The sequence below is a fragment of the Astatotilapia calliptera genome, chromosome 15 (genome assembly GCF_964374335.1).
Source record: "Astatotilapia calliptera chromosome 15, fAstCal68.1, whole genome shotgun sequence".
Classification (NCBI taxonomy): domain Eukaryota; kingdom Metazoa; phylum Chordata; class Actinopteri; order Cichliformes; family Cichlidae; genus Astatotilapia; species Astatotilapia calliptera.
In genome coordinates, this window is record NC_137436.1 from 39412511 (window position 1) to 39438547 (window position 26037).

At 41.4% G+C, this 26037-nt stretch overlaps 1 protein-coding gene across 2 annotated transcripts in view; it reads right to left on the reverse strand.

Annotated features, from left to right (window-relative positions):
- negr1 (neuronal growth regulator 1) overlaps positions 1-26037 on the reverse strand; it is a 165360-nt gene that overhangs the window by 14529 nt on the left and 124794 nt on the right. Inside the window, exon 7 of one of the 2 annotated variants that reach the window (XM_026142484.2) lies at positions 16403-16444. The exons of the other annotated variant lie outside the window; for it this stretch is intronic. Within the exon in view, the coding sequence (XP_025998269.1) occupies positions 16403-16444 (42 nt within the window). The remainder of the gene's footprint in view (positions 1-16402; positions 16445-26037) is intronic. 2 annotated transcript variants of the gene reach the window in all.

Below are 26037 nucleotides of genomic sequence, written 5' to 3' on the forward strand. Positions count from 1 at the left end.
TGGTAGGGTCAGAATCTGGTGTAAACAACATGAAAGCACAGATCCATCCTGGCTCAACGGTTCAGGCTGCTGGTGGGGATGTAATGGTGTGGGGATATTTTCTTGCACACTTTTGTCCCTTTAGTACAGCCGATGTTGTTTAAATGTCACAACCTACCTGAGTATTGTCACTGACCAAGTCCATCCCTTTATAACCACAGTGTACCCATGCTTCCAGCAGGATAGCACACCACGCCACAAAACTCAATCCAGCTCAAACTGATGATGAAACATGACTTAGATGACAGTAAGCTCACTGTACTCAAATGGCCTTTACAGCCACCAGATCTTAATACAATTAAGCATGTTTGGGATGTGGTGGAATGGATCCATTCCATTATGGATGTACAAAAAAAGGGCGTGGTGGGTGGGCAGGGCAAAGTCTCAAAGGAACGAAGCCAAACGAGGTCCTACCCAGCTTTTGCGAGTAGCTGGTGAGTGTATGTTGTTGCACAGAATAAAAGATGTCATTGTTTAATATAGTTATCTCTTGTAGCAAGTTAAATCTGACACCTATCTGTTCCTTAATGACATCTGACAGATTAATGACATATGTAGCTGCTATTTTAATTCTTCAGATCCAAATTTAAAATCCAAACTTCGTTATTTTTTTTTACTTTATAATTTCAACTTTTTATAGTTCTTGCACAAAAAGTTTGAATATTACTTTTTTAAGATGTTGAATTATATTTTCTATTTCTTTCTGTGAAGCTTGTGAATAAAGTGCAAAGATATGATTGACTGTCGTGCTATGAATAAATATTAGTGTTTCAGGGTGGCGGTTCCACAATAACAAAGAGAGAACACTTCTAACGGAGTCCTGTAGGACGTTACTCACAGAATATGACCTACTGCCAGCAACCAGGGCTCTACAAATAACTGTGTTGCATAACACTCTTTTCTAGTTACTGTTAGTTTATCAAATCTGTATATTTTGACAAACAGGGTGTCAGATATCAGACTCGGTTTAATATATGCCTGCAGCACTGATCCTTAGGATATACTTGAAAAGAACAGAATGAAATTCTCGCGTCGTCTATCACTTTGTCTCGTCTCTACTGTGGTGCAGAATAAATTAAGGTGTGTAGCAAAGAAAGGGTTTGCCAGATATCAAAACACACATCAATCATCCAAATGCCAACAAACAATCAAAAGACACACTAGTGTCACTAGTGATATGCAAATGGACAACTCTAGGAGAAGGCAATATTCGTCTCATTCTGTGCTAATATTCCTCCCTGTGCTGGTGAGAGGCATACGGGCTTCCTTCCAGTCATTTTCTGCTGTTTCATGTTGGGATACGGATCTGTGGCGGCCCACGGGGAGCCACCCACCATCACTGAGATCTCCACATGCTAGATGGCATTAGGAATAACAAATGTTAAGCAAAATGGTCTAATCCTCCCGTCTCCTTTTAAATGTGCTCAGACAAAAGCGCCTGAGATTCTTTGGTGCTAATTAACAGTGTCAGCGGTGACAGGACTCAGACTCGTGAGTAGCTCAGCCCATTGATTGTTTCAAGCACGTTATACGGGGTACTTGGATAATAAAGGACCGTTTATCACTTCAGAGGCCGTTACGACCCTTGGTGCATTGAGTCCTGAGATTATTTTGCCAAAGGCATCTCTCAGCAGCACGTTCATCGACCTTTCTTCATTATTAGTCGATGGGAAGAGGGTGGATCCTTGTCAAAAACCCTGAATAACTCATCAGTTTCAAGGCCAAAGGAAAAGTAAAGGGTTAATGGTTTCTGTTTGCGTCCTTCGAGGCTTTACCCTTAAGCTCTTGCATTTCAATTCCTCTGTTTCATGGGAAGAAGAACTGAGCGCAGGAGAGTGGGGAACTGAGATAGCAATGAGCTGTGCGGGATGCAAAAAAAGTTGTGTATGCAGGGGGTTTGATTTGTCTGTGTGTGTGTGCGTGTGTGTGTGAACAAAAGCGTGTATATCATTAATTGTCAGAAACAACCCCCCCAGCCATCCAGCGCTAATGCATCCATCCCTACACTCACCACCACAACCAAGTGGGAGCATACTCAGCATATACGTGCTTATATACTATGTGTCTCCATATGTGTGTGGGGGCTGTTCTGCTTTATTAGCCATAACACAGAGTGAAACCACTCCAAGTTGTGCAGAAAGCCTTCAGTACTGGCAGAGAAATGACCACTTTTTAGCGATGCAGAAGATGCCAAGCTGCTTAGAAATCGAGCCGATAGAACTAACCTTATTTAACGGTCAGACATCCAAGCCATTTCCCCAAAGAGGATGCCATTTCTGAATGTCATGACCTTTTCTAACCGCGTTTAAAAACCTCCAAGGTCTTCAAGGTGTGGTTTGTCAATGAAAAGAATTTAAAGACTATCGAGGAGGGGGTAACTGACGGAGAGGCGATGCAAATGCTCCGCTTTTAATGGGCGCTTCAGTATAGATACTGTCATTTGTGGATGGGATGACTGAGAGAATTTTCCAGAGGCTCACGACAGCAATTGAAACGACGCGCGTGGGCTTGATGAACTTAGGAGAGGGTCCAGACAGTTTCAATAACATAAAAGACAGAAATGGAAAAGAGCTTTAGGGTTGCCTCTGTGTGTGATTTAGTGTGTTTTCAAATAGACAAGAGTAAGTGCTATTTAATGGGTGATGGGCAGTGTGGGTTGGTTTAAAGGTAGGTGAAATTGTCATGAAGAGAGGGACTCTTTGTCCAGGCCTCTCAGAGATAATTGTCTGAAAGAGCAAAAAAAAAAACAAAAAAAAAACCAAACCACTCCACAGCAGTTAATCCTGAGAGGGCAGAGGGGCAACACTGAAGACATCAAACTTGACAAAAAACAAATTAAAGAAAAGATGAGGGAAAGGTGTCTGGAGTGTGATTTGAGAGGACTATGGACTAAACTCTTTGCTCTGTCATAAGGACACCCAGTATGGGTCCACATAATCGATAACACCGTGTCGTTGAAGGTGAAACAAGTGCAGAAAGTCACCGGGATTCATTTAGAAATCGTTCACTGTGGAAAAGGAAGCAAGGTGTGCAAAGCCCTACTGAAGAACAGCACTAGTGAAGCCTCCTGTTACATTTCCTCCTGTATGATCATGCATACAAAGTAGAAACCAAGTACATTTAGATCTGTTTGTCTCCGGGCTGCTGTGATTAACAGGGGTTGAGTTCTGTCTCAGTCAAAGCTATATGAAATGCAAATCAGTAGCCAGTACAGTCACATCTCTGATGGCTGACAAGCATTTTCATGCAAGTGTTGTAGTAGGACTTAGAGTTCAATTTACAAAGTGAGCAGAGAACAAAGCTGAGCTGAACTCAGGTGAGCCCCGAACAAATCTGTTACACCCACAGGAAGGTTTCTTAAGGATTTCCTCCTTTTCCTCCTGTACCAAGGTGCAACGCAGTGCATGGATGAGAAAAAAGCTCGAGGGGCCAGGGTGATATCAAACTGACTGGACACTTTCATAGCTTCCCTTATCAAAAGTATGCATCATGTGTATGCATATGAATAAACTCAGTTACATTTGGGTGTGTAACACTTTGCTAGGAGCCAGCCATAGCATTTGCAAGTCAACACAACAGGAGTATTAAATGACCAATTTTACATCAGCTATTTTGCTGTGAAATAGCAGGTAAATAGAGGAAACTCTTTTTACAGCAAAGCGCTTTCATTATTGTCATCGCAAAGCCTGATGATGGTAAAGACCTGTTTACCCACCATTTCATGCCAAAACTGCAGTTCCTGTTAAAACCACTTTGATGAACACTTTATATGTGAACATTATAAGGTGTTGTGTTTCCCTCCTCTCATCCCCGGCCGGTTGCGCCAGATGGCTACCCCTCCCTTAGACTGGTTCTGCTGGAGGTTTCTTCCTGTCAAGAGGGAGTTTTTCCTTCCCACTTTCACCAGGTTCTTGCTCATAAGGGGTCATCTGATTCTTGGGGGTTTCTCTGTATTGTTGTAGGGTCTTTATCTTACAGTACAAAGTCCCGTGAGGCAACTGTTACTGTGACTTGGAGCTTTATAAATAAAACTGAAACTGATTAAGATTAAGGCTGGCATCATAGGTAAGAATAGCAACAATGTAACTATCTGATAACTCCACTGAGAGACTGTTTAAAAGATAAAATGACCACATATGAATGTTTGGTTTATATGTGGATATTTGAAGAAGATTGTGGAGATTATTGTGGAGAAGTCCACATTGCTAAATATCTGGTAATTAACAACTTTATGTCATTTGAACCATCATACAGCCTCCCTCGAAACAGCAAGTAGTTAATAATATAGATTAGCCTTTGTTAAATGCATAATGCACAATATCAATATACACAAATTAACAAAATATGGCTAATTTATTGTGGAGAAATGCAACTAAAGAACAGCAGGAACATTTCCCTGCATCACTAATCTGCTTGCTGAATTAAACAGGGGAGAAAATTATTCAGCATCAGACCTAACAACAACAGAACAGCAGCTAAAACGCATCTCCATATCATTATGCCTCTATGTTTGATTTATACAACTGAAGCCAGTCTTCAAATAATGATTTCTTTGAAAATTTTGGATGCAAGGGTTGAGCATAGGTTTTCTTTTAGAAGCAGTGGGCACAGTATCTTTACTCCTCAGGCTTCTTCCTCTGCCAATGTCAGCAGGGGTTGTTTAAATTGGGCAAGCGAGGAACTGTGTAATTCCTAGCACTTATCATGGAGTGACATATAGGCACCAGTCTCTCTAGAATTTAAATACAGGGGAAGAAGACATGTCATGGGTGGGCAGAGTTCCTGAGGTTTATCGGGGCAGTTGGCAACGAAGACAAAACCACCCTGGCACGATCACATGACCTGTAATCTTGCAGAAGACAGCTGTCACACACGGACGGGTGACAAATTAAAGGGAGAGCTGACATCAAGTGTCTTAGCAAGGTGTTGAGCCACCTTGTGCTGCTAGACAGCTTCAGTGCCCCTTGGTACCGATTCAATAAGTCTCTGGAACTGAAGTGGTGGAGTGGAAAATGCATGATTTTAAATCATTTTCATACCTAAGCCATTTAATTAGACTAACTTTGTATTGATTTAAAGTGACCCTTCCCTCTCTGGGGACAAGTAAAGCTAAATCGCACCAGCAAAATGCGCCTCCAGCATATTAGAGCCACCTTATCGCCTCACCGTCGTGGTCAAAGGTTTAACATTTATATATCTGCAAAATAATACAGACATGGAAACATATTCTTGAGTAATCTCTCATAGTGTCTCGTGTTTTCATCTCAGACTCTTAAAAAGCAATGGCTAATTTTAATGTGACAGTATCAGTGCCTGCGGATGGGGATGCAGTGTTCCATTGGCTCTGATTTGCTTCAATAAGCCACTTCGGTAAGTGCCTGTTTAGGGTCATCATTAAAATCCCAGAGATGCCAAAGCAGAGCTGTTATAACACAGTGAAATGCAACATTGCAGACAACACAGCATGCACTGGTGAGCACAGCAGCACGCTTAATTGAGCAGGAACAGCGGTAAGTGATCAGGGTTAAATTTAAATGCCTGTGTTTTAGATTCTGTGAGAATAAACTATAGGACAAAGACAACTGCTCAAACACCCAGAGTTTAGGAATGACATCTGCATGAGGCTTTATTGGATTAGCAGGAGTATGCAGCGTGAGCCCGCAGGTCTGCGGATCTCTTAAGCAAAGCTACTTCCTCAACTCGTTCCTCAAGAACCCCAAAAGTGAGCGTGATGCAGCGAAGAGCCTCCTGAGAAGTGAGCGAGCCTGAAGAGCGCATTTGCTATATTTCCAAGGGCAATGACAACATGTCCAAAGCTTTCTCTCCATTACTACTAAAAGTGTTCTCTCCTGTACCTCAAAATTATGCCCATTTAACTCTGCTGAAGAGTGCACTCACCAAAGATGAGAGAGAGGGAAGACCTAAAGCACTGCACAGTGTGAACCCACTGCAATCTACAAATTGGCCAGAAAGCCATCTTTTCTGATTTACCGCGGCCTCTACTGTAAGTGTGTGGCTTTCTTCAATCATCCTCCTTAATGCACTAACCATTAGAGTCTGTCCAGAAAGAGAATATACCCTGGTGTCTCAATTATAGACCAAGACTGAATCTCTACAGCAGCCTTTTGTGGTCATAAAAGGAAATGACTATCCATTTTCTGCTCCAGCTCTCACACAGCAACGGCACGGTCCTGTCTGTTGTTGGGAGCGCCAAAACTCATCTTTCCAACTGAATTGTCTTATTAATCACCCCCACTGCAGCGGTGAGAGTGCCAATTAAAGTTGGAAAGAGATTTAAATTGACAAAAAACCCCATTTTCAACGTCCCTTTAACAGCAGCTTCCCTTTGTGGTCCTTTCTGCTTATTTGCAGAACTTTTTACTCAAGAGCAGGAATGGAGGTTTTGTAAATACAACATCAAAAACTGGGAAGGATGTCGCGGACCTGAAAGCGCTACAATGCATAATGTGCTTTGATCTTCTGGGTACAGCGTAGAGATGTGTGAGATTTGGTGATCTGCAAACTCTGAAAAGTTATACCAGAAAAAAAAATATAAGTGACAGCGACAGGGATAAAAGCACTGCCTCCAACAAGAACTCAAATACGAGATGGGAAGAAACACATGAAAGAAAGAAGATTCTTTGGCACAACTTAAAAACTGGGAAAAGGCTCTGACAGGTCTCAGTTTTAATATCCACCTCCAATATTATCATTGCAAATACAGAGAAATATCCATGAAAGATGAATACAGGGAGAAGTCTGTAAAATAGTTTTCTCGCTCTTCTCGAGACAGTTGTTTAAGTGAGCGCCGCTGTGTTTCTTCTCCGTGTGTGTGGGACTGACAGCATGACCAGGTTTGAATTTAATGGCCGGCACTCCTGAGGAGATGCAAAATGGGAGAGATAATCAGAGGCAGAGAGAAAAGCGGTGCATGTGGGAGCAAGGGAACAACGCTGTGTGAAAGAGAGGCAGGGACAGAGAGACTCGGTGAGAGAAATGTGGGATAAGTAAAATAATCTGCTGACAGAAGGGGAGGGCAGCACGGCCATTTAAATCAGAGACTGACAAATAGGTGAAAGGCAAGCCTGAAAATGAGTCTTTGCAGGGGGCAGAGGGGAATGGTGAAGGTTAAGGTCCATGAAATATGGATAATAATCTGTTTATGTAGTTAAGATAGGGAAGAGGAGAGGTAAAAAGCCCTTTGTGTGAGCTGAAAATGTTTTGGCAATGCTGTCTGAGAGCCTAGAGTCAGAAAAATATTGCATTACTGCTAAAACAGGCTCCCTCTGAGACGTCTCCAAATTTAAAGAGTTTAAATTTAGTACACGTGCGTGATTGCAGAACTCTAGCTTAGACTGTACGATTATTTGTATGATTGCATAATTGCCTTTGCAGTGCATTTTCTCATATATATTATATAGAAATCATTTGACTATGTCTCTCACTCATATTCTTAGGTAGCACGGTGGACCTTACTTACCATAGGGGACCCTGGTTGGGCTACTTAATGCATTTAGTCATGTGGACATGGTCAAGACAGCCTGCTTACGTTCAAACTGAGCATTAGAACAGTGACTTTGGCAGGGTTGTTGGTGCCATACGAGCTGGTGTATCAAAAAATGCTGATCTGCTTGGATTTTCCCACACAACCATCTCTGGGGTTTACAGAGAGGGTATAACGAGGAAAAATATCCAATGAGCAACAGTTCACTGGCTGAAAATGCCTCGTTGATATCATAGGCCAGAAGAGAATGGCCAGAGATAATAGGAAAGTAGCACAAATAACCACTCGACACAACCAAGGTATGCAGAAGATGATCTCTGAATACAAAACATGTCAAACCTTGAAGTAGATGGGCTTCGGTAGCAAAAGACCACACCGAGTGCCGCTTCTCTCAGCTAAAAAAAGGAAATGGATGCTATAATCCGTGCAGGCTAACCAAAAGTAACAGAAAATTGGAAAAAGCCCAGTCTGGTGAGTCTCAGTTACTGCTGCAACATTCAGTAATAAGCTTAAAAACAACAACATGAAAGCATGGATCCACCCTGCCTGCTACCAATGCTGTAACAATGGGGGGTATTTATTTTCTTGGCACACTTTGAGCACCTTAGTACAACTGAAGTGTGTTTAAACATCACAGCCTACCCAAGTATTGTTGCATCTCTTTATGACAACAGTGTAACATCTTTAGATAGCTGCTTCCAGCAGGATAACATGTCATGCAACAAAGTTTAAAACATGAGTTCACTGCACTCAAGCAGCCTCCAAACTCACAGAGTCGAATTACGGATGTGCAGCGGACAAATCTGCAACAACTGTGTAATGCTATTATGTCAACATGGTTGCTTAATTGCTTAATTTTAGGAAAATGTCGGGGTTAGAATTAATTAAAGCAAATGACATACACGCCACATTTACTCCACTGGCATTGAAGGTTCCCAATAGATGTATGAGGTGTCCCTTCACCAGTGTGGACTCGTCTGTCCATCCAAGAATTGCCCTGTGTTTAATTTGTAACAAACGGTGTGCGATCAATATTAATAATTGTTTTTCCTCAGATTATAAAAGGTTTCTTTTTTTGAAGCATGTCTTAAGTGTTTCATAATCAGTTAACCAAAAGCAAACAAGGAGAAAGAGCCATCACTTTGTTTTAGAGCACACTTCTCAGCACAGTAAAACACAAAATCAATTTCATTGTCGGTATCTCCCACATTTAACTAATCAGCATTAGCACTCAGAATGTGTTTTAGGGCACAGTAATAAAAAGCCCAGGCAGCCACAGCAAAACAAAACCTAGCCTGTAATGACTAATATCACACAAACAACGGAGTACCAATCAGCCAAACAACAAAAAATAACACTTCCCCTGATTAATACTCATTTAGGAAATTACAGAGAGAAAACAGAAGATCACAAGGCAATCGCATCGTGTGCTATTATAATATCAAAGTAATGGCTTTCATTTCCTGAAAACATATGCTCTACACTACACTACACTACACTATGGTAATGCATGTGTTGTCAGAAGGCAAGGGAACTGTTGATCAAATGGATAAACTCTGGCAACCCTAGCACACTTTGACATTTCAGAAGATAATGCAATAAAGCCGAGAAGAGTTATAAACTCAGCCTTCCTCAGCGCTGGATATATCCTGTATAATTTAGTGTTTACATGCACTCACTGGTAGCTTTTGAGTCCCTGTTTTCTTTTCATTAGACATTATAGAATTTCTGTTTTATCAGAGGAGGAGATGGAGGTTTTATTTGTCGAGCCTATCTCACGTGTTTTTAAAATGTTTACTGAAACAACAGGTTTCTGAGCGAGGAAGCTCACAGGCTTCCAGTTTCGCAGGACAAAACTCCCGATCTATTTACATTGTTCCGGGATCGGGGGGTCAAGCGTGATAGATGACATGCCATCTGCTTATCAGGCCCTTCCAGAGGTCAGTAAAATTGAAGGTCAGCATAACACCTCAAAACAAACTGTACGGGACAGGAGTTGGGGGTGGCAGTGCGTTGCAGGAGCAGAGCACGGTTCCTGATCTCGCCACCACACAACTGATAAGGCTAGCAGAAAATGCGCTGCCAAAAAGGATTATCTGTGGGTAGCTCAGTGTGTCTGACACCAGGCATGCTGGGTAAAGTAGAGGCAGGGCTGTTTACTGTAAAGGTTTAACACACTAAAATGTGGTCTCAACAAGCCCAGTGCTCTAGGATTTACACTACCAGTCACACTCATAGCACACTCCAATGTAGGTTTAACAGTGGGAGATACTCCATCCTGCTGAATATTTCATAAGTGCAATGTATTAATGCAGTCATTAGCTTGGTATGACTCACAAACCCAAGTAGACAGCAGTCAAACTGGTGACTATATTTTAATTGTCACTTGACACAACTGAACTTCAGCACTTCTGGCTCCTACGTCTGACTACAGACGTGTAATTGAACTGTGTGCATGTGTGCTATTTGTTAGAACAGCAGTTTCACATACTGAGCAATCCGGCGTAGTTCACCTCAGGATGAGGACTTTATCCATAAAGTCTACAATACCTACCTCTGAGCAACAGGAAAAAAACACACAGCATCTCAGTATGGGTTTTATCTGAGTGCAAGTTCAGGAACTTTGTCTGTGGTTGATTTATGGAGCTTTGAGGTTTGCAGAAGCAGGGAGGTGGTAGAGTCTCTGCAGTCTCTGGATTTAATGCCAAGGGAAGGAGGAAAAAGGCCTTTTTTATATCAGTTACCTGATTCTTTTCAACCGGCTTACAGTGTCACATTGCTTCACTGCTAAAAATACAACATATGGAAAGTAAAGCTGGTTTAGTTTGAGAGGTGCCGTAGAGCAGATGAAGACCGTGTTATCTAACCGATGATGTGTAATGAATGATTAGTGTGATTGACTTTGTCTGGGACTAAACAAAGGACAGGCAGATCTATTCAACTTGTCCAATGACATTCAAGAAATCCAATATCAATCTCTAAGTATCAGTGTTCTCCTGCATGCCGTCAGAAATAATCCTAGTGGAAATTAAAGGCATATTGTGGCATCAGAAACCTATTATTGTGTGCTGAGGTGAAAGAAATCTGCAACTTTGTTTCAAATTTTTCTTTTATGACTCATTTGAATACATAACTTTTGTTTCCTAGGTATCCCAGTACTTTTAGGATGGCCTAGTACTGAGGTTATGATGCAATGATCAGCATTCTAGTCGTCCGTGTGGGCATCGAGCATATGCTGGAGCATATGTTTCAGAATATATTGCGAGAATTTAGTATGCACTGCTGCAGGGCAAAGGAGCAGGGCAGCCCGGTAGTATATTCAGGGGGAAAAACTGTGATACACAGTTAACCTGTGCATGTACAAAAACAAAAAACCTACTGCCTTTGTTATAAAGCCTACAGCTGATAGCAACTAATACTCCATCTCAGAAGGGAAACTAAATCTGCACATACAATTTTACTTTGTAATTCTTTTTGCCTCCCCTAAGGGCAAATATTTGTATAAAAAATAAGGTACTAAACCAAATGCGCACCATTTTTTATGCTTAAGTTAGTAAAAGTCATACGCTGACAAAATCACCAAAGAAGTACTATATATAGATTCAAAGACAGGCTGGATGTGCTTATGGGCTTCTTCAGTTAGAGTTAATCTAATATTTACAAAGTGATGGCCAAGAGAAAATATTAATTTAGAACTTAAGAGAAAAATGCCAAGTTGTGTATTTGTAGAGTGTAACATAAACAAAATCTTCCTTAGAGTCTTGCTTGCGTCAGCATCAGATGAAATAGGAAACTCAAAGAGCAAAAGCACATTCAACCTTGTTTAAAGTAATCTTCCAAAGAAGACATTACCCCAATTTCAGACATAAATTAGCCAGCTATCCTTTCATTAGAGAAGCTTTACAGGCTTACTATAATAATTTGATTAACACAACTCCCTGAACCTCAGGGAGCTGAGTGAGTGACTTTTGTATTTTAGAGGACTTTGGAAGAATACTTAATGAGGTAGATTATCTCTTTGATGTTGTGCTCTGGACCTTGAATAAAGCAAGATATATGACCTAGCCCTGCTCTAAATCAATCAGAAAATGGTCTTCATTAAGCCGCTGAAACTTCCAATTTGAAAACATCTTTATAAAGGAACCCTCATCTGAGTCTTTGTTCTGCAAAGATACAAGAAATTTTCAGGGAATAAATCCCAGAAAACTTTAACAGCCTACTCCACTATCTTCCAAGACACATAAACCTTCATAGACTCATTAAAGCACTCTCCCTATCTCCTAAAGCTTGATGCTGGAATGGAGGACGGTCAAATAAATGATTCACATGCCAGAAACGCGAAAGCATCGGCATTACCTCTTTCTGTAATTCGTTTTAATTATACCAGATAACAAGAAAAAAGGAAATTATGTACCATGAAAAATTAGGCCCCAATAAGAGGATAAAAGAGAAAGTCAAACAGTATGTGAATCATGTTCACTTAGCTACACTCACGCCTGAATTTGTTTATTTGGAAGTTAACATGGCACCTGGGAATTAGAGTGAGGTACCTCGGTTATGTATAATGCATGCAGTACTCCTCGAACCAGCAGCAGTTGTGCATCTTGCCTCATGAAGACATGATATGCGGCTCAGTACAGTGTTAAGAACACTGTTTTCTTAGAGTCAAGTGATCCGAATAAACAGTAGTGAAAACCTGTGGGAGCAAACACTCTTATCTCAGATCTACATTTCATTGGGAGGATAGGGTGGCACCAAGCCAGCTGCTTTAGAGAATTGGAGCAGTGCTTTGTTTGGGTAAATGCATGCAGATCCATATGCTAAAGATAAAATAAGCTTAAGGCCTTGATTGTCACCAAATAGTATATTACCATTTTGCACAGCATAAACTTTCACGGTGCGGTACATAAAACATCATCTCAAGAGGCAGAGACAGATGGCTTCCCTTTGTGCGTGTGGTTACCTGATAAATGTGAATGTATCTGTATGACATAATAAAACAGGTAAAGAAAAAATAAGATAAAAGTATGAAATGATTTGTATTGATCTCCATGGGTGCAATTCAATAGTCAAAGGTCAAAGATGCTTTTGTGGTGGTAAACAACAACTGTACAGTTATACTAGGCCTTACAGCTCACACAGCTGTGTAGACGTTAGAATACTAGTTACATTTACCAAAGGAATCGTGTTACAATCTGCTCCTATCACTCACCAACTGTTCAGTTTGATCATATACCCAAACAAAGTCCCAGTTATGTGCTTTTGTAGTGAGTCAGTAGCATCTTCATATTATACAGTACTGTCTTGAGGATGCAGACCTTTTCACAGTAGTCTTAAACAATAGTTCTCTGGGCTTTCTGAAGGTTTTTATTTGGACTTTGGCTGCTTTTTCATTCATTTTCAGTCCAGTCCTTGTACCTTACAGTCCATGCATTCATCTTTAGTAGGCTTGATTACTGTAACAGCATCTTTACAGGTCTACCTAAAAAATCAGTCAGACAACTACAGCTCATTCAGAACTCTGCTGCTCGAGTCCTCACTAAGACCAAAAAAGTGGACCACATCAGTCCAGCTCTGAGGTCCTTACACTGGCTGCCTGTCCGTCAGAGGATAGACTTTAAAGTTCTGATGCTGGTCTATAAAGCTCTGAATGGTTTAGGACCAAACTACCTCAGTGACCTCCTGACCCAGTATGAACCTTCCAGATCCCTCAGGTCATCTGGATCCGGTCTTTTATCAGTTCCCAGAGTCAGAACCAGACACGGAGAAGCTGCATTCAGCTTTTATGCTCCTTATATCTGGAACAAACTCCCAGAAAGCCTCAGATCAGCTGAAACACTCAGTTTATTTAAATCCAGGTTGAAGACTCACCTGTTCTCAGCTGCATTTGAATAAAACACAAAATCCACACTTTTAAGCTTAAATTTCAAAACTTACATTTTAACTACTGATTTTATCTACTTTTTTTTAATCAATTTTAAATCATGCTTTGATTTGTTTTTGTTTTTTAATGTCTCTGTAAAGCACTTTGAATCACCTTGTTGTGCTATATAAATAAACTTGCCTTACCATGCACATAATACATAGAATTATAAATGCAGAAACATAGCATCTTGGAAATCTGTCTGTCAACATCCAAAGATTTGAATGTCCTTCTAAAAACATTCAGTTAATTAACATGATGTTTTAGAAATCCATCCATTCGCTTATCCTTCTTCAGGGTCGCAGGGTACGCCCTGGACATGTCGGCAGTCTGTTGCTAACATAGGCACAGACAACCATTCACGCTCGCCTTCATACTTATGGACAATGTAGAGTTTCCAATTAACTTATCCCCTATTATGTCTTTGGGAGGAAGCTGGAGTAGTCAGAGAGAACCTACCTGCACAAACACAGGGAGAACATGCAAACTCCACACAGAAGCAGCAGAATGGTGGCATTGAACTCAGGACCTTCTTGCTATGAGGAAACAGTGCTGACCACTGTACCACCGTGCTGCCTTGTTTTAGACTGTGTATACTGTGGTGTATAATCAATTATGTAAAAGGTTGAGGCTTTTAAGATACAATTATTGTCTCAAAAACATCAGGCATGACATTTGATTGTTTGATCTTTTGTAGTACATCATACTGAAGACCAAGTAGTGACCCATCGCAGTATGACAGTCCTCACTGGATAAACCATGAATGGGTTACTGACCAGCTTTCCTGAACACAAGGCAACTAAGCCAAGTGAATCCTGCTTCTATGAATTTCAGCCATGATATATTTAGTTTTGCAGATGTGAGCTCCAATGTTTATCAGGGATGGAGCATCATTCACGTAGAGGTCCATGCTGTTATTTAGCAGCGCTAAAGGAACTGCAGCTTTTTGCGACTAATGGTGTCATTTCACATCCCAAATCTTGCTTAGAAATATTTCATAAGTTTTCCTGTTGAGTGGGAAACTAAGCTTGTGTACAGCTGTGTCTGTGGGATATCAGATTATACAAGTGCTGAGTCAAACAATCTAACATCTACCATAAAAATAGGATTTAATTAACCTACACAATAGCTTTTTTGGCCCATTGGAGACGACTTTTATTAGAGTAGTACTGGCCCAGCAAGGTTAGAAATAAAAGCACAGTGACGGATGTTTCCTATTAACAATGTTTTCTCTTTGTAATTTGATTTTGTTTTTGTCATTTGCCCTTGATCAATGGACTGAAACATACACTGCCAAGTGCTGTGGGGCCTGAGATTTATTTATTTATTTCCCCCCATTTCAGATCTTCGGATTCTTTTACCTTACAGACAAGAAATTTCATTCTTATTTTGGGACCACATCTCCCCAAACCCATTCATAGGGGAAATAAAAGCAGATAATAACTTGGTAAAAAAAATAATAATTATGAAACTTAATTATACAATGTTTGGGATCTAAAATAATTCCCTTTACCAAGCCAGTTAGTGAAGGCAGCATTGAGAAATTAACTTCAAATACAACTTGGAACAAAGCAAAAACAGTGGCTCACTGAGAGAGTTTATCTCCACGATTGAAACCACCGGTGTTCCTTTGGACCATGAAATTGTCATTTGTTCTGCTAGCATTACATCAAATGAGAGTTCAGGGCCATGCCAGGACCGTTTGTTGCTGCTGAGCTTATTTTAACTTGTTATCTGACAGAATCTCCATGGATAATTATATTTGGCTCAGACAGACAGGTAGAGAATGTCATCTTTCCACAGAGCCGGGTGAAAAGTCACGAGAACTGCCTAGGAGATAAATCGTGCAATACGAATCCTCGCGTGTGATTACAGTACAGTATGTACTGTAAGTGCAGGTGCATTTGGGCACATCAGAATATTTCAGAATGTTTTCATTTCAGCGTCTACAATGCGCATCTGTGTCAGAGAAAGCTTTTAGTGCCAGTGTGCTTCTGTGCACATGAGCACAATTAAGCAAAAAAAAAAATATATAAATAATGTAACCACCATGAGAGATTACATTCTGCGACTTGCTTAAAACCATTAGAGAGGGAGAAGAGACGGCCAGGCAGAGGGGATTATTCTGGGCTGGAATGTGGAAGCAGCAGAATGCAGTGAGGAGGGGGAAATAAGGGCGACGTCGACAGTGTAGCACTGACAACAGCACTAGGAGGAGATCAGGTTAAAGAGGGTGGCACGGCGCCAGAGGACTGTTTTAAAGAGGAAAGAACAGAGAGAGAAAGTAGGGGGAAATGATTGAGGAATATTACGAGAGAGACAGAAAGGGGGGGGAGGTAGTTTTCCCTTTTTCTCCTTTTGGAATGGGGGGAAGAAAACTACAAGCGCAGCGGAGATTCCATCTTGCAAACAACAAACCAACCACAGGCCCTTCACCACCGACGGTGTACTGCCTTTCATGTATACTACATTTAGCGAGTGGCGGGGAGCAGGAGAGTGTTGTTGAGAGAAAGAGAGAAAGAAGCCATCAGCATTATGAAAAGCATCAGACCCAACGGAATATGGAGCAGCCACTTGATGACGCTATTTGATCCAAGTGGGGGTGCTGGTGGGGGAGGCGGGGTTGTAATGGCAGAAAAAAGGGGGCGGGGTAGTGTGATGGCACAGGCTGCAAGAAGAATAATGTAGCCAGACTGAAGAAGCCAAAAAAAAAAAAACAATTACCAAAAAATAAAAATCCCCAAAACAAAAGATTAAAAAAAGAATAAATGCAAATATAGAGTATAAAAGACATACAGTGAAGCTGTACACCCAGCAGGCACTCCAGCCAGCCAACTGAAATAAATCGAGATGGAGGAGCGGTTTTCAGCTCAGGTTAGTATGAGGCAGCGGCTCACGTTGCTGATTTGGTGTACAGCATGGTGACATATACTGACCTGGGCTTGAGACAGCACTAGTGGTGGTGGGTTCAATAATTGCTACAGGGGAGGAGAGGGGGGGAGAGGGAAGGGGAGGGAAAGAGGACATTCATGTATTATTAACAGAATGGAGACATAAAAAAATAAAAATTTAAAAAATAAAATAAAATAATAATAATAATAATAATAATGCATGCAAGGACAAAAAAGGACAGGGAATGACGACAAATCCTCTCCGTGCATTAAGGAGCGATGGCTATAGCGAGATGCAACCTCCTCGTGCTAATAAAAAGCACCTTTCCCCCCAGTTGCCTCTGATTTGCATGAATTGCTGCTAAGACAAAAAAAAGAACAAGGGCGAACCCAGCAGCCGGAGCCAGTCCCAAACCCTGAAGGGATTTTGTGACCTGGTGAAAAGTCTTCATTTCTCTTCAGGAATACTCGGCCACCTGCACTTAGTGGGGGTAGTTTTTCAGTAGCAACACTCGGCTTAATTTTTTCTCTCCAAATCGTGTTTGGAGAAGGCGCTAAAGAATAAGCAGCAACAATGGGAACCTTCCTCTGAGGGAGGAACTCAATCTTGAATAGCTTTCAGGCTGATGGAATTAAGTAACATCCAGTGTGGCAATCTAAACAGCTAGCTTGTGCTCTTTAAGTATATATGACACATAAATCTTTGTACTTGTGTCACATATGCAGCAACGACCCCCCCCCCGCAGATCTCGTATCAACACTCAACAATCACCTTGTCGACTAAATTGGTATGAAGATATCAGTGTAATGCAAACACTGCTGCCCATTTGATCTAACATAGCTGTTTGGTAAACAAGCACTCAATTTGAGAAAAATCTGTACCCACTTTGTGCAGTGACTCACTTGAGAGCAGAATCTGAAATGTGTAGCAAAAATCAAAGCTGTTCTTTACCATAAGGGCTAAACTCAAAGCGATACAGGAGTCGGCATCGCTATCATGTGTTTTTCGCACATGATAGGCTATAAAAATATTTAGACTTCCTGCAAAGGCGCTATGTAAGATACAAGCCACCTTCCTCCTAAAAGGCTTCATGAGAGCAGAGGAGCTTAAATGTCACAAGAGAAATCAAAGCAGCCATGATTACGCCTTAAAAACATTCACACGAGGAATACAATGACTTTCTGTCGTTCCACCAGTGCCGCGCCACGTTAGCGATAGAGAGACTAAGTAGCCTCTGCACTATTTTAATCCATTTACACGGGAACTCAATATGGGCACTTCACCTGCGGGGCAAAAGAGGGTACGCTGTAGTCCCCACCATGCTCTCAATCTGTGGTCTGTGTTGCTTTTCTGAAGCGCTCAAACAAGTGTGTAATCACTGTGTTACTCTTTTACCGAGCCACTGTTATGCCAACAACAATAAAACATTTGCTTTCACGTCGTTTCATCATTCTATTTGAGGTGGAAATTGTTCAAGAATCAGTATTCATACGTGAAATGATATGCCTTTTTCCCTCGGTATATTGGTGAGGAAATGGTCGAATTCATCTTTTCTTCCACAAATGTTTCCACTTTAAGTAGTCCTGGGGGACCCGGTATGTGAAGAGAGTTTCTTTTCAGTTCTTCAAACAGCCAGCCGGGTGCTATCTGATTAATACTTGAGCATGGATTCACCACTGAATCATTTCATGAGCTCTCAAGACACTCCTCCATTACTGTGGAACATATCTTTTGACATGCAATCTCTCCCTCGTAGCTCCACGCCGACTTGGAGTTTCTCTCTCATTCAGGAGAGCGACGCATCATTTCACATACTGTATACGCCGGTCGGCCTCTCGCGCAGCTAGCTCCTTTTGCGAGATAAAACACATTAGTTTTCACAGCTATTTTATTTCATGGATTGCTATTCTCTTTGTTCTTTGTGAAGGGATAATGTGAGAGATTTATCTGACTCGATTTGAAGGAACCAGTGTTCACAGAGAGCCCAGCTCAGACTTTTAGCTCATTACAAGCATAAGGAGAAGTTAATACTAAAACTGTACACATCCGTTTTAGCTCTATGGGTTGCACGCAGGCAGCTATTCCAAAGAGACTTCTTGGAGTTTTCTCCTGTATGAGATGTGTTCAGAGTTAGATTCTTAACAAAGAAACACAAAATGTCTTTGGTATGCGAGTTTGTGCCAATATCTGAGTTTATAAAGTCACATTTCAGAGCCAACAATCTCAAAACTCATTAATTACTGGCTGGGTCAATAAAACTTATCACTAATCCTATTAAACCTCCATGGATAAAATATGGCGTGTTTGTGCAATGCCGCAGTAAAAACCGTACTTAGAGCCATAAAATATAGGAAGAGGAGATTCCAGACAAACTTGGATATAGCCCGAGCCTTTGTAAGTGTCCAATTTATCTCCGCTGCTCCATTTGAGAGAATTATCAAGGTATTTTTCATGCAGGGACACATGCCTGCATGAACATCTTCCTCACTTATTCCTCCATGATGATGGAATGGTCCGTTTTTAAGGCTGTGCTCATTTGTGAGCCGCCCAATTAAGTATTCGCCCTTGTTCATTTTTAATGGCGGCAAGTGTGTGTGGGTACACACTCGGATCGCTCATCCAGGGATGAATGTCCATAAAGTGCTTTGTGCCTCCTATAGGAGTCGGCAATGGTGGGTGGGGTGTTGTCGGGAATAAGCTCCACTGCCTGCTGGGCTTCAGCACCAAACATCATCGCAGTGCAACTGGAAAATGTTAATGGCTTTTATGATTGCCTAAATATGGAAATGCAGGCATTCAAAAGACAGGTAAATGGTGCAACACTCTAAGGGCGCTTTTGGGGAAAATAAAGCGTATGGCAGCCTCGCCACGTTAAAGTTATTCAGTGACTTTTTCATATGTGCGTGCTCTAAAAATGCCCTCAAATTATGTCACGCTGCTTCTATTCAATGGTTTTAATGCTGGAAAACAATCAGCGGTCCAATATTGCCAGGACACGCTTCTGTTTTCTAACCGATGCGGACAAATATAAAAGAGGAGTCATTTTAAACCAGGATGAATAAACCTGGCTGAAGCACGATGCGCCGCAGCCATCCAATCCCCGCCTGGACTCGATATTATTCCCCTGCGTTCGAGGCTGTAATCACACACCCACATTTCAGGTTTCACCTTTTGCTCACATTTTCCTGCATCTCTGCTCCGTGACTCAGGTACAATCACAGGGTGCGTGAGCGAACGACATCATCGACAACAATGGCAGACGAGGAGACGTGTCAAAATGACACCTACACATGCAGTGATTGATAAGCGTGACAAATGAACACAACATTCATTAACCAACTAGCCAGCAGTGTCTCTCCTGCCTGAGGGAGGCTGAGCAGTGACACAGAGAGAGGAAGAGTAACTCTTTTTCTTCTCCATCAGTCTCTTCCGATTACTGCTCAAAAGGTGGGAGTGGGGAGCAGGTGGGGGGGGGGGAGGAAATGAAGGCAGAGGTATAGGCGGAGAAAATCTCCTTCAGGGCTAAGCCGAGGTGGGCTGGGGGATAAGAGCTTGACCAATTAAGCTGGAGGACTCCTCAGAAAATTGGAGTGAGCAGCCTCAGTCTTTTCACCGAAGTTCACTTCCATCTAGCACATGAAATGGGAAGTTGAAATAGGGATTGCCAGCTTGGTGATTGTTATACCTCGGCTAAAATCATAAAGAGTGTGTCTCTGCATGTGTGTGTGCAGTGTACACACAGTGCTCATGTGTATGTGTAGTAAGAGGCCGTCAGAAACAACCTGCAATGATTTTTGGCCCTTTTAAAAATAATTATTGGCCCACAAACGATCATGAACATTTTTTAAAAAACTGTTACACAGTTAGATTTGATTGAAAATCCTCTGCTGTCTGAGGAGCTGTCAGTGAATGAGGGGGAGGGAGGGTGTGCTGATGAAGCTCAACTCACCTAATAAACACATAAATAAACATAAACATACATGAATGATGTCTTCTTCAAAACAACAATCATAATTAAGACACAAGGAGGGCGTGCGGGAAGGTAAAGGGTGCTGCGGCTGTTAGCGGTGTGGCTGTCAGAGGAACAATCATCAGGCTCACGTTGTAATATCTGTGCTGTGCACCTGAATTACTATAAACTACTGCAAAATGAGCCAATCACTGAAAGAGCCAATTACTGTAAGACATATAAGAGCTGGTGTCAATCAGCCATTCCAGATTGATTACAGTTCTCTGCCAGAACTAATTCCATGTTTCATTCATTTCATCAAGTGAGAGATCCGAGTCAAGGAAGTGAACGTTTACAGCTGAAGGTTATACAGTTAGATGTGGAGGAAGAAAGGTTCGGCTGTTTGAGGGCGCTGTCGATGGACCCGAACAGCAATGAGGATTCTGCTGCGACCACAAATCCCCAATAACTACATTACTGCGACGAGCACGCTGTCGCCTGAGAAGGAGTTTAGACAACACGCTGGCTGCCCGCTGATAATCATGCAGCGGGACACTGATTCAAGTGAAACATTTTAAACTATACATGAGAGGCTGCAGCAGGCGTGCACTTTTTATCTGACATATTACTCGGTAATATTGATTACTTGCAAATTAACATACAGTAGGATCCTAATGACATCTTGAGCCAAAATATAAATACACTCTGGATCCCATATACAGTAACAGCTCACGGAAAAGCACCAAAACTACAAGTGGAAAAGGACTAATTCCACCAATTTATTGAGTATACTCCAATTATAACTGGATAACAGCAACAAGGCAAGCACTGTGATATGATCCTATTTTTTAATAACACCATGCAAATGAACAGAAAGACTGGAACTCAATATATATTTGTCTCCGTGACGCAACAGCAAACTGAGCAGCCACCGGCACGAAAATCGACGCATGCATTTAAATGCCAATAATTCCTGCTCATTATAAATTAAAGAGCAACAGCAAAGCAATGAAACTAACCCAACAGACAAACAGCCATAGCATACTAACATTATAGATAGAGCTGGGCGATAGAACAATATGTATCGCGATGTAACTTTTACTCGATAGAGAAATTAAGCTATCGCGATAGACCTCGCCGCTCTTGTCCTCAAAAAAAAAAAAAAAAAAAAAAAAAGGTCAGCCAATCCAAACTAATTAGCGCAGAGCCGAACCAATCACAGCCGCAGCGTCACGTCGCGTGACTTGTTACGTACAGCACAAGTGCCAAGCCGCACGTGTGTTTGTTTGGGAAGCAGCCAGCGGGTAATGGAGGAAATGAGTGTGCCGACTAGAAAAATCAACCGAGCGTGACTGAAGAGAAAACTATGGAAGCCCGTTTCCGCCACTAAAAAAAAAAAAAAAGCTAGTATCCATAACTCGAAATTTCGAGATAATAACTCGAAATTTCGAGAAAATAACTCGAAATTTCGAGTTACTTTTCTCAAAATTTTGAGTTAGCTCTGCCAATCAAAAATATACGTGAATGAGGTCGCTTTCTTGTTACCCGGAAGCATATGGTGCAGGACCGCGCACTCAAAAACGGATCCCAACAAATTAAAGTATGTTTGCTGATAGTAACACCATGTGATTCAGCTAATAACACAGGGATTTCATCATTTGTGAAGCCAGGCTGAAAACACTCAGCAATTCACGACTGGATGTAATACCGGTAGCTTAGCTGTAGCATTTGTAGCTGAGGGCTTCAGCTTCCGGGTAACATGGAAATGACGTCATTCACGTAGATTACTGATTGGCAGCGCTAACTCGAAATTTCGAGTTGCTTTTCTCAAAATTTCGAGTTAATATGTCGAAATTTCGAGTTATTATCTCGAAATTTCGAGAAAAAAACTCAAAATTTCGAGAAAATAACTCGAAATTTTGAGTTATGGATCCTTTTTTTTTTTTTTTAGTGGCGGAAACGGGCTTCCATAGAGAAAACAGATGATGGTTCCAATGCCGGAGAGATTGTCGAACGGAAGAGCCATAGAAGTTCCGTAGTGTGAAGGTATTTCGGCTATTTCAAGTCTGACAAAAAACAGAGTAGCGTGCACTGTAAATGTGCCGAAAGCAAGTCTGGAAATACAATAAACTGGTGCATGCGTCACACTGTGCGCCACGTTATTGTTTCGGTGAAATGAATTTCTACAATACTGTTAATTCTACTCTCTGCAGTGTTTAAATGCTTACATATACACACAGTTACTGTCCGTCCACACATACGACTCGGTTCTGCTTCTATGCCCCAGCTTTGTTTACTTTTTCCCACCGAGGCTTCTAGACTTCTGATTGGCCGACATTTCGGCACGGTTAGGAATCTAGCGCCACCTGCTGCTTTGGCATGTTCATAGCAGCGTTTTCCTTCATTTCTGCCTTTATGTGTGGACGGGATTATTTTTTAAAACGAAAACGGAAAATCTCCGTTTTCAAAAATACCCGTGTACGTGTGGACGTAGCCTCAGTCTCTGACTGGAAGCGCTAATTCGTCATTCGGCTTTTGTCAGACTAAAGTAACTGTTAAAACTGTTTGAAAAGCTCAGCTATACAACAAGGAGAGATTGAGAATTTCCTTTTAGTTCTCAGTTTATTTGATATTGACAAAAGTTAGTCAGTTTTGTCTGTTCTTCTGTAAAACAAACTAAGATTTATTTTTAGAATTAATATTTTGTTTCTAAGTGGAATTGACAATTTAGTCTGTTTCGTTTGTTCTATTTTGAAACTTAAACGCTTTAGCAGCTGCCTTTTGTGTAGTTTGCAATATTTGCCTTTATTTATCTGAAAAAGTCTCATGTTCCTTAAGTACATCTACCCTGTTGAACTTATTATGGGAAATAAATATTTAAATAAAAACAAGCTGCTGATTATTTCACATTTTACTTGTGAGCAACGGCACATTTAAATCTTACAAATATAGTTATTTGGCTTATATCGTGATAGATATCGTTATCGCCTGAAATGAAAAAAACATATCGTGATATGAAAAAATCTCATATCGCCCAGCTCTAATTATAGAGGAAACAAAGACTGAAGGAAAACATGCTAGGAGTGAATAAAAGCTCCTGAGGTCACCATGCCCTGTCAGCGTGGGCATGGTGACCTCAGGAAATGCTGTGGCTTCAGATGCTGACTGACAACCGCGCGGTGATAAACTATTTACTCCTTAATTAACTTGTCCAAGATGAGAAGCAGGGATCGTGACAGGTCAGCCAGTTCTGGCAAAAGTTAATGGGAATATCTATCATTTTTTGTGTTGTCCTTTTCCCAAACCAAACCCACTCACGCTTTTCTTGACGAGACTCCTCACAGCGCAACGTTGCCTTACATTTCTTTCAGTAATGAAAAGAGCGTGGAACCAGTGCATCGATCTGGTTTTAAACTCCGCAGGTTTCACTATAGAATTTTTGCCGAAAGCTGAACCCTCATTAACTGCGATTACGTTTCTGTTGTATGCACACTGCGGCTCAGTTTGCTACAGAGTGATATGGAAAACACAGCAAAGCTACTGAGAGTGAGACTGATAATGAATCAGTGCAAACTGAACCTGTGCGAGCTCGGCTTCGTCTGTAATCACACATTTCAACTGAAATCATACAGAAGGACAAAAAGTTATTTTGGGGTATTTCTATGCATCATTCATAACTATTACCCAGTCCAATCCATCACACCTTTGTAGCTTAACAATTGTTTAAAAGTACAGACAATTGTGACCAGTGCTGTTTCACTTTGATATTTGTTCATTCACCGATGACACTGGGCATTGTGGTATTCACAAAGTATGAAAAGATTTACACACACGCGCACAGAAGTGCTGCAGAGTGGTGACAAAGAGGCTATATGCTTTCTTTCTGCTCCACAGAACCCAGTTTGTGTTTTACCACAGCTTTTTAACACAAGCTTAAAGTGGTACTTGGCTCAAAGAGATCACAATCCCTGACTAATGGTTTAAAAGCACGAAAACCAAAACGCTCTGACATAACTGGCAGAATAGAGCAGACAGTGAGGAAACACAGCACCTAACTCGTATAAAAAAACCCAGGCGTTAGTCAGAGCCTACCATGTCGAAAGCGAGACGAGATCAGAATGCAAATTCTGCTTTTCATCCCTATTTGATTTGAAACAGAAACCCAACTATCTGTCTTGCACTGGCTGCTCTGAATTGAAGGCAAATGTGTTTACTTTCTCTGGGAGTAGGCTTTGCTGAGTCACAGTTCATCTCATCAGCGATAATGGCAAACCTTTTCCTGGATTGATTTAAAGTGACTCTGTAAGGTTAAGACAAAAAGGATTTACACCACTGACAGATAAGGACCTTTCAGCTTTAAATTCCTGACAACAGAGCAATGACACTGAGCTCTGAGGTCTTGTGTGTTTTGCTTTATTGTACTTCCTTTTCTCTTGTTTTTCTTTTTTGAATAGGGATAACCCTCAGTTCACAGTGCAGTGCAAACAACCACAGAGACAGCTGGACATGACCATAAATATCCCTCCACACGTTGTTCTTCTACTTACAATTCACCTCACTATATACGATGCTCAGTCTAATATGCATACCCCTTTCCCCCCTTGCTCATCAATAGCTATTGACTGGTTCAAAAATAGCAACCCAAAGTCACCCGTGGTGAAATCTCACCTCTGGGTTTTGTTATTTGCGTCAACGTAGCGATGAGGTGCGCTGCGGCGACTGCTTGCCATTTCTCATTAAGAGCGACATCGGAAACGGCCTCTCTTCTAGATCACGAGAGACAAAGGGAGGGGCAAGACTCTGTGTGTGCCTGTGTGTGTTTCTCGCTGAGAGGAAGAGAGTGATCGAAAGGAAGAATGAGTGACAACAGTCGCAGAAAGGGGGAGAAAAAGAGTGAGAGAACGAGATAAGAGAATCAGACAGACAAAGCCACGATAGAACGACAGACAAAGAGATAAAGAGAAGGGGAGAAGTTGGGGGTGGCAGCACAGGAAGCTGCCTCCTCTTTCTATTCCGAGGGTTTCTTTACCGCTCTGCCTTTGAGGCCTCGCTAGTGTCACATTAAGATCATCCATTTGAGAATCTGAGACAAGCCTTTGATGTTCTTTGTGCATACACAAACAGGAGAGTGGAGTGCTCCTTTGACAATTGCCAACTCTACAGAAATATCTTTTTGTAGTCTGAGTCTCTGGCCTGCTAGGGACAATGTTATCATCAGAGAGTGCAGTGCAAACTAGTGAATAATTTAATTTACCTGTTCATATTTCATCACTGAATACATTAAATAGATTTTTTCCCACTGCTCTCACTGTAAAACATCGAGAAAACGATGTTCCTCAGTCACGATGTCACTGCTTTTTTTTAATCTCTTTTTTTTGTCGCTCAGTTGGGCAAAATAATGGAAGAGTGTAAGAAAAACTCAAACACCCACCAAAAAGTAGGGAGAACTCACGAAGACGTTCCTGAATGCATGTATTGTAGACAGATATTTCATAAAAGAAGTGTCTTGCTCTTTCAGGAATGAAAGATGTTGAAAAGTAATTCACGGAGCTTTAAAAATATGTGCGTTCGGAAAGTGGAGTCATCAAACATGTCGGAATTTTTCCTAAAAGTTTGCTCATAGTGGATTTCTTTCCTGGAAATAAAAAAAAAGGCCTCAGGTTGTTTGTTCACTAAACAATCGACAGACCTCGCCTTTTAAGCACTACACTGGCAAATAAGCCTTAGGGC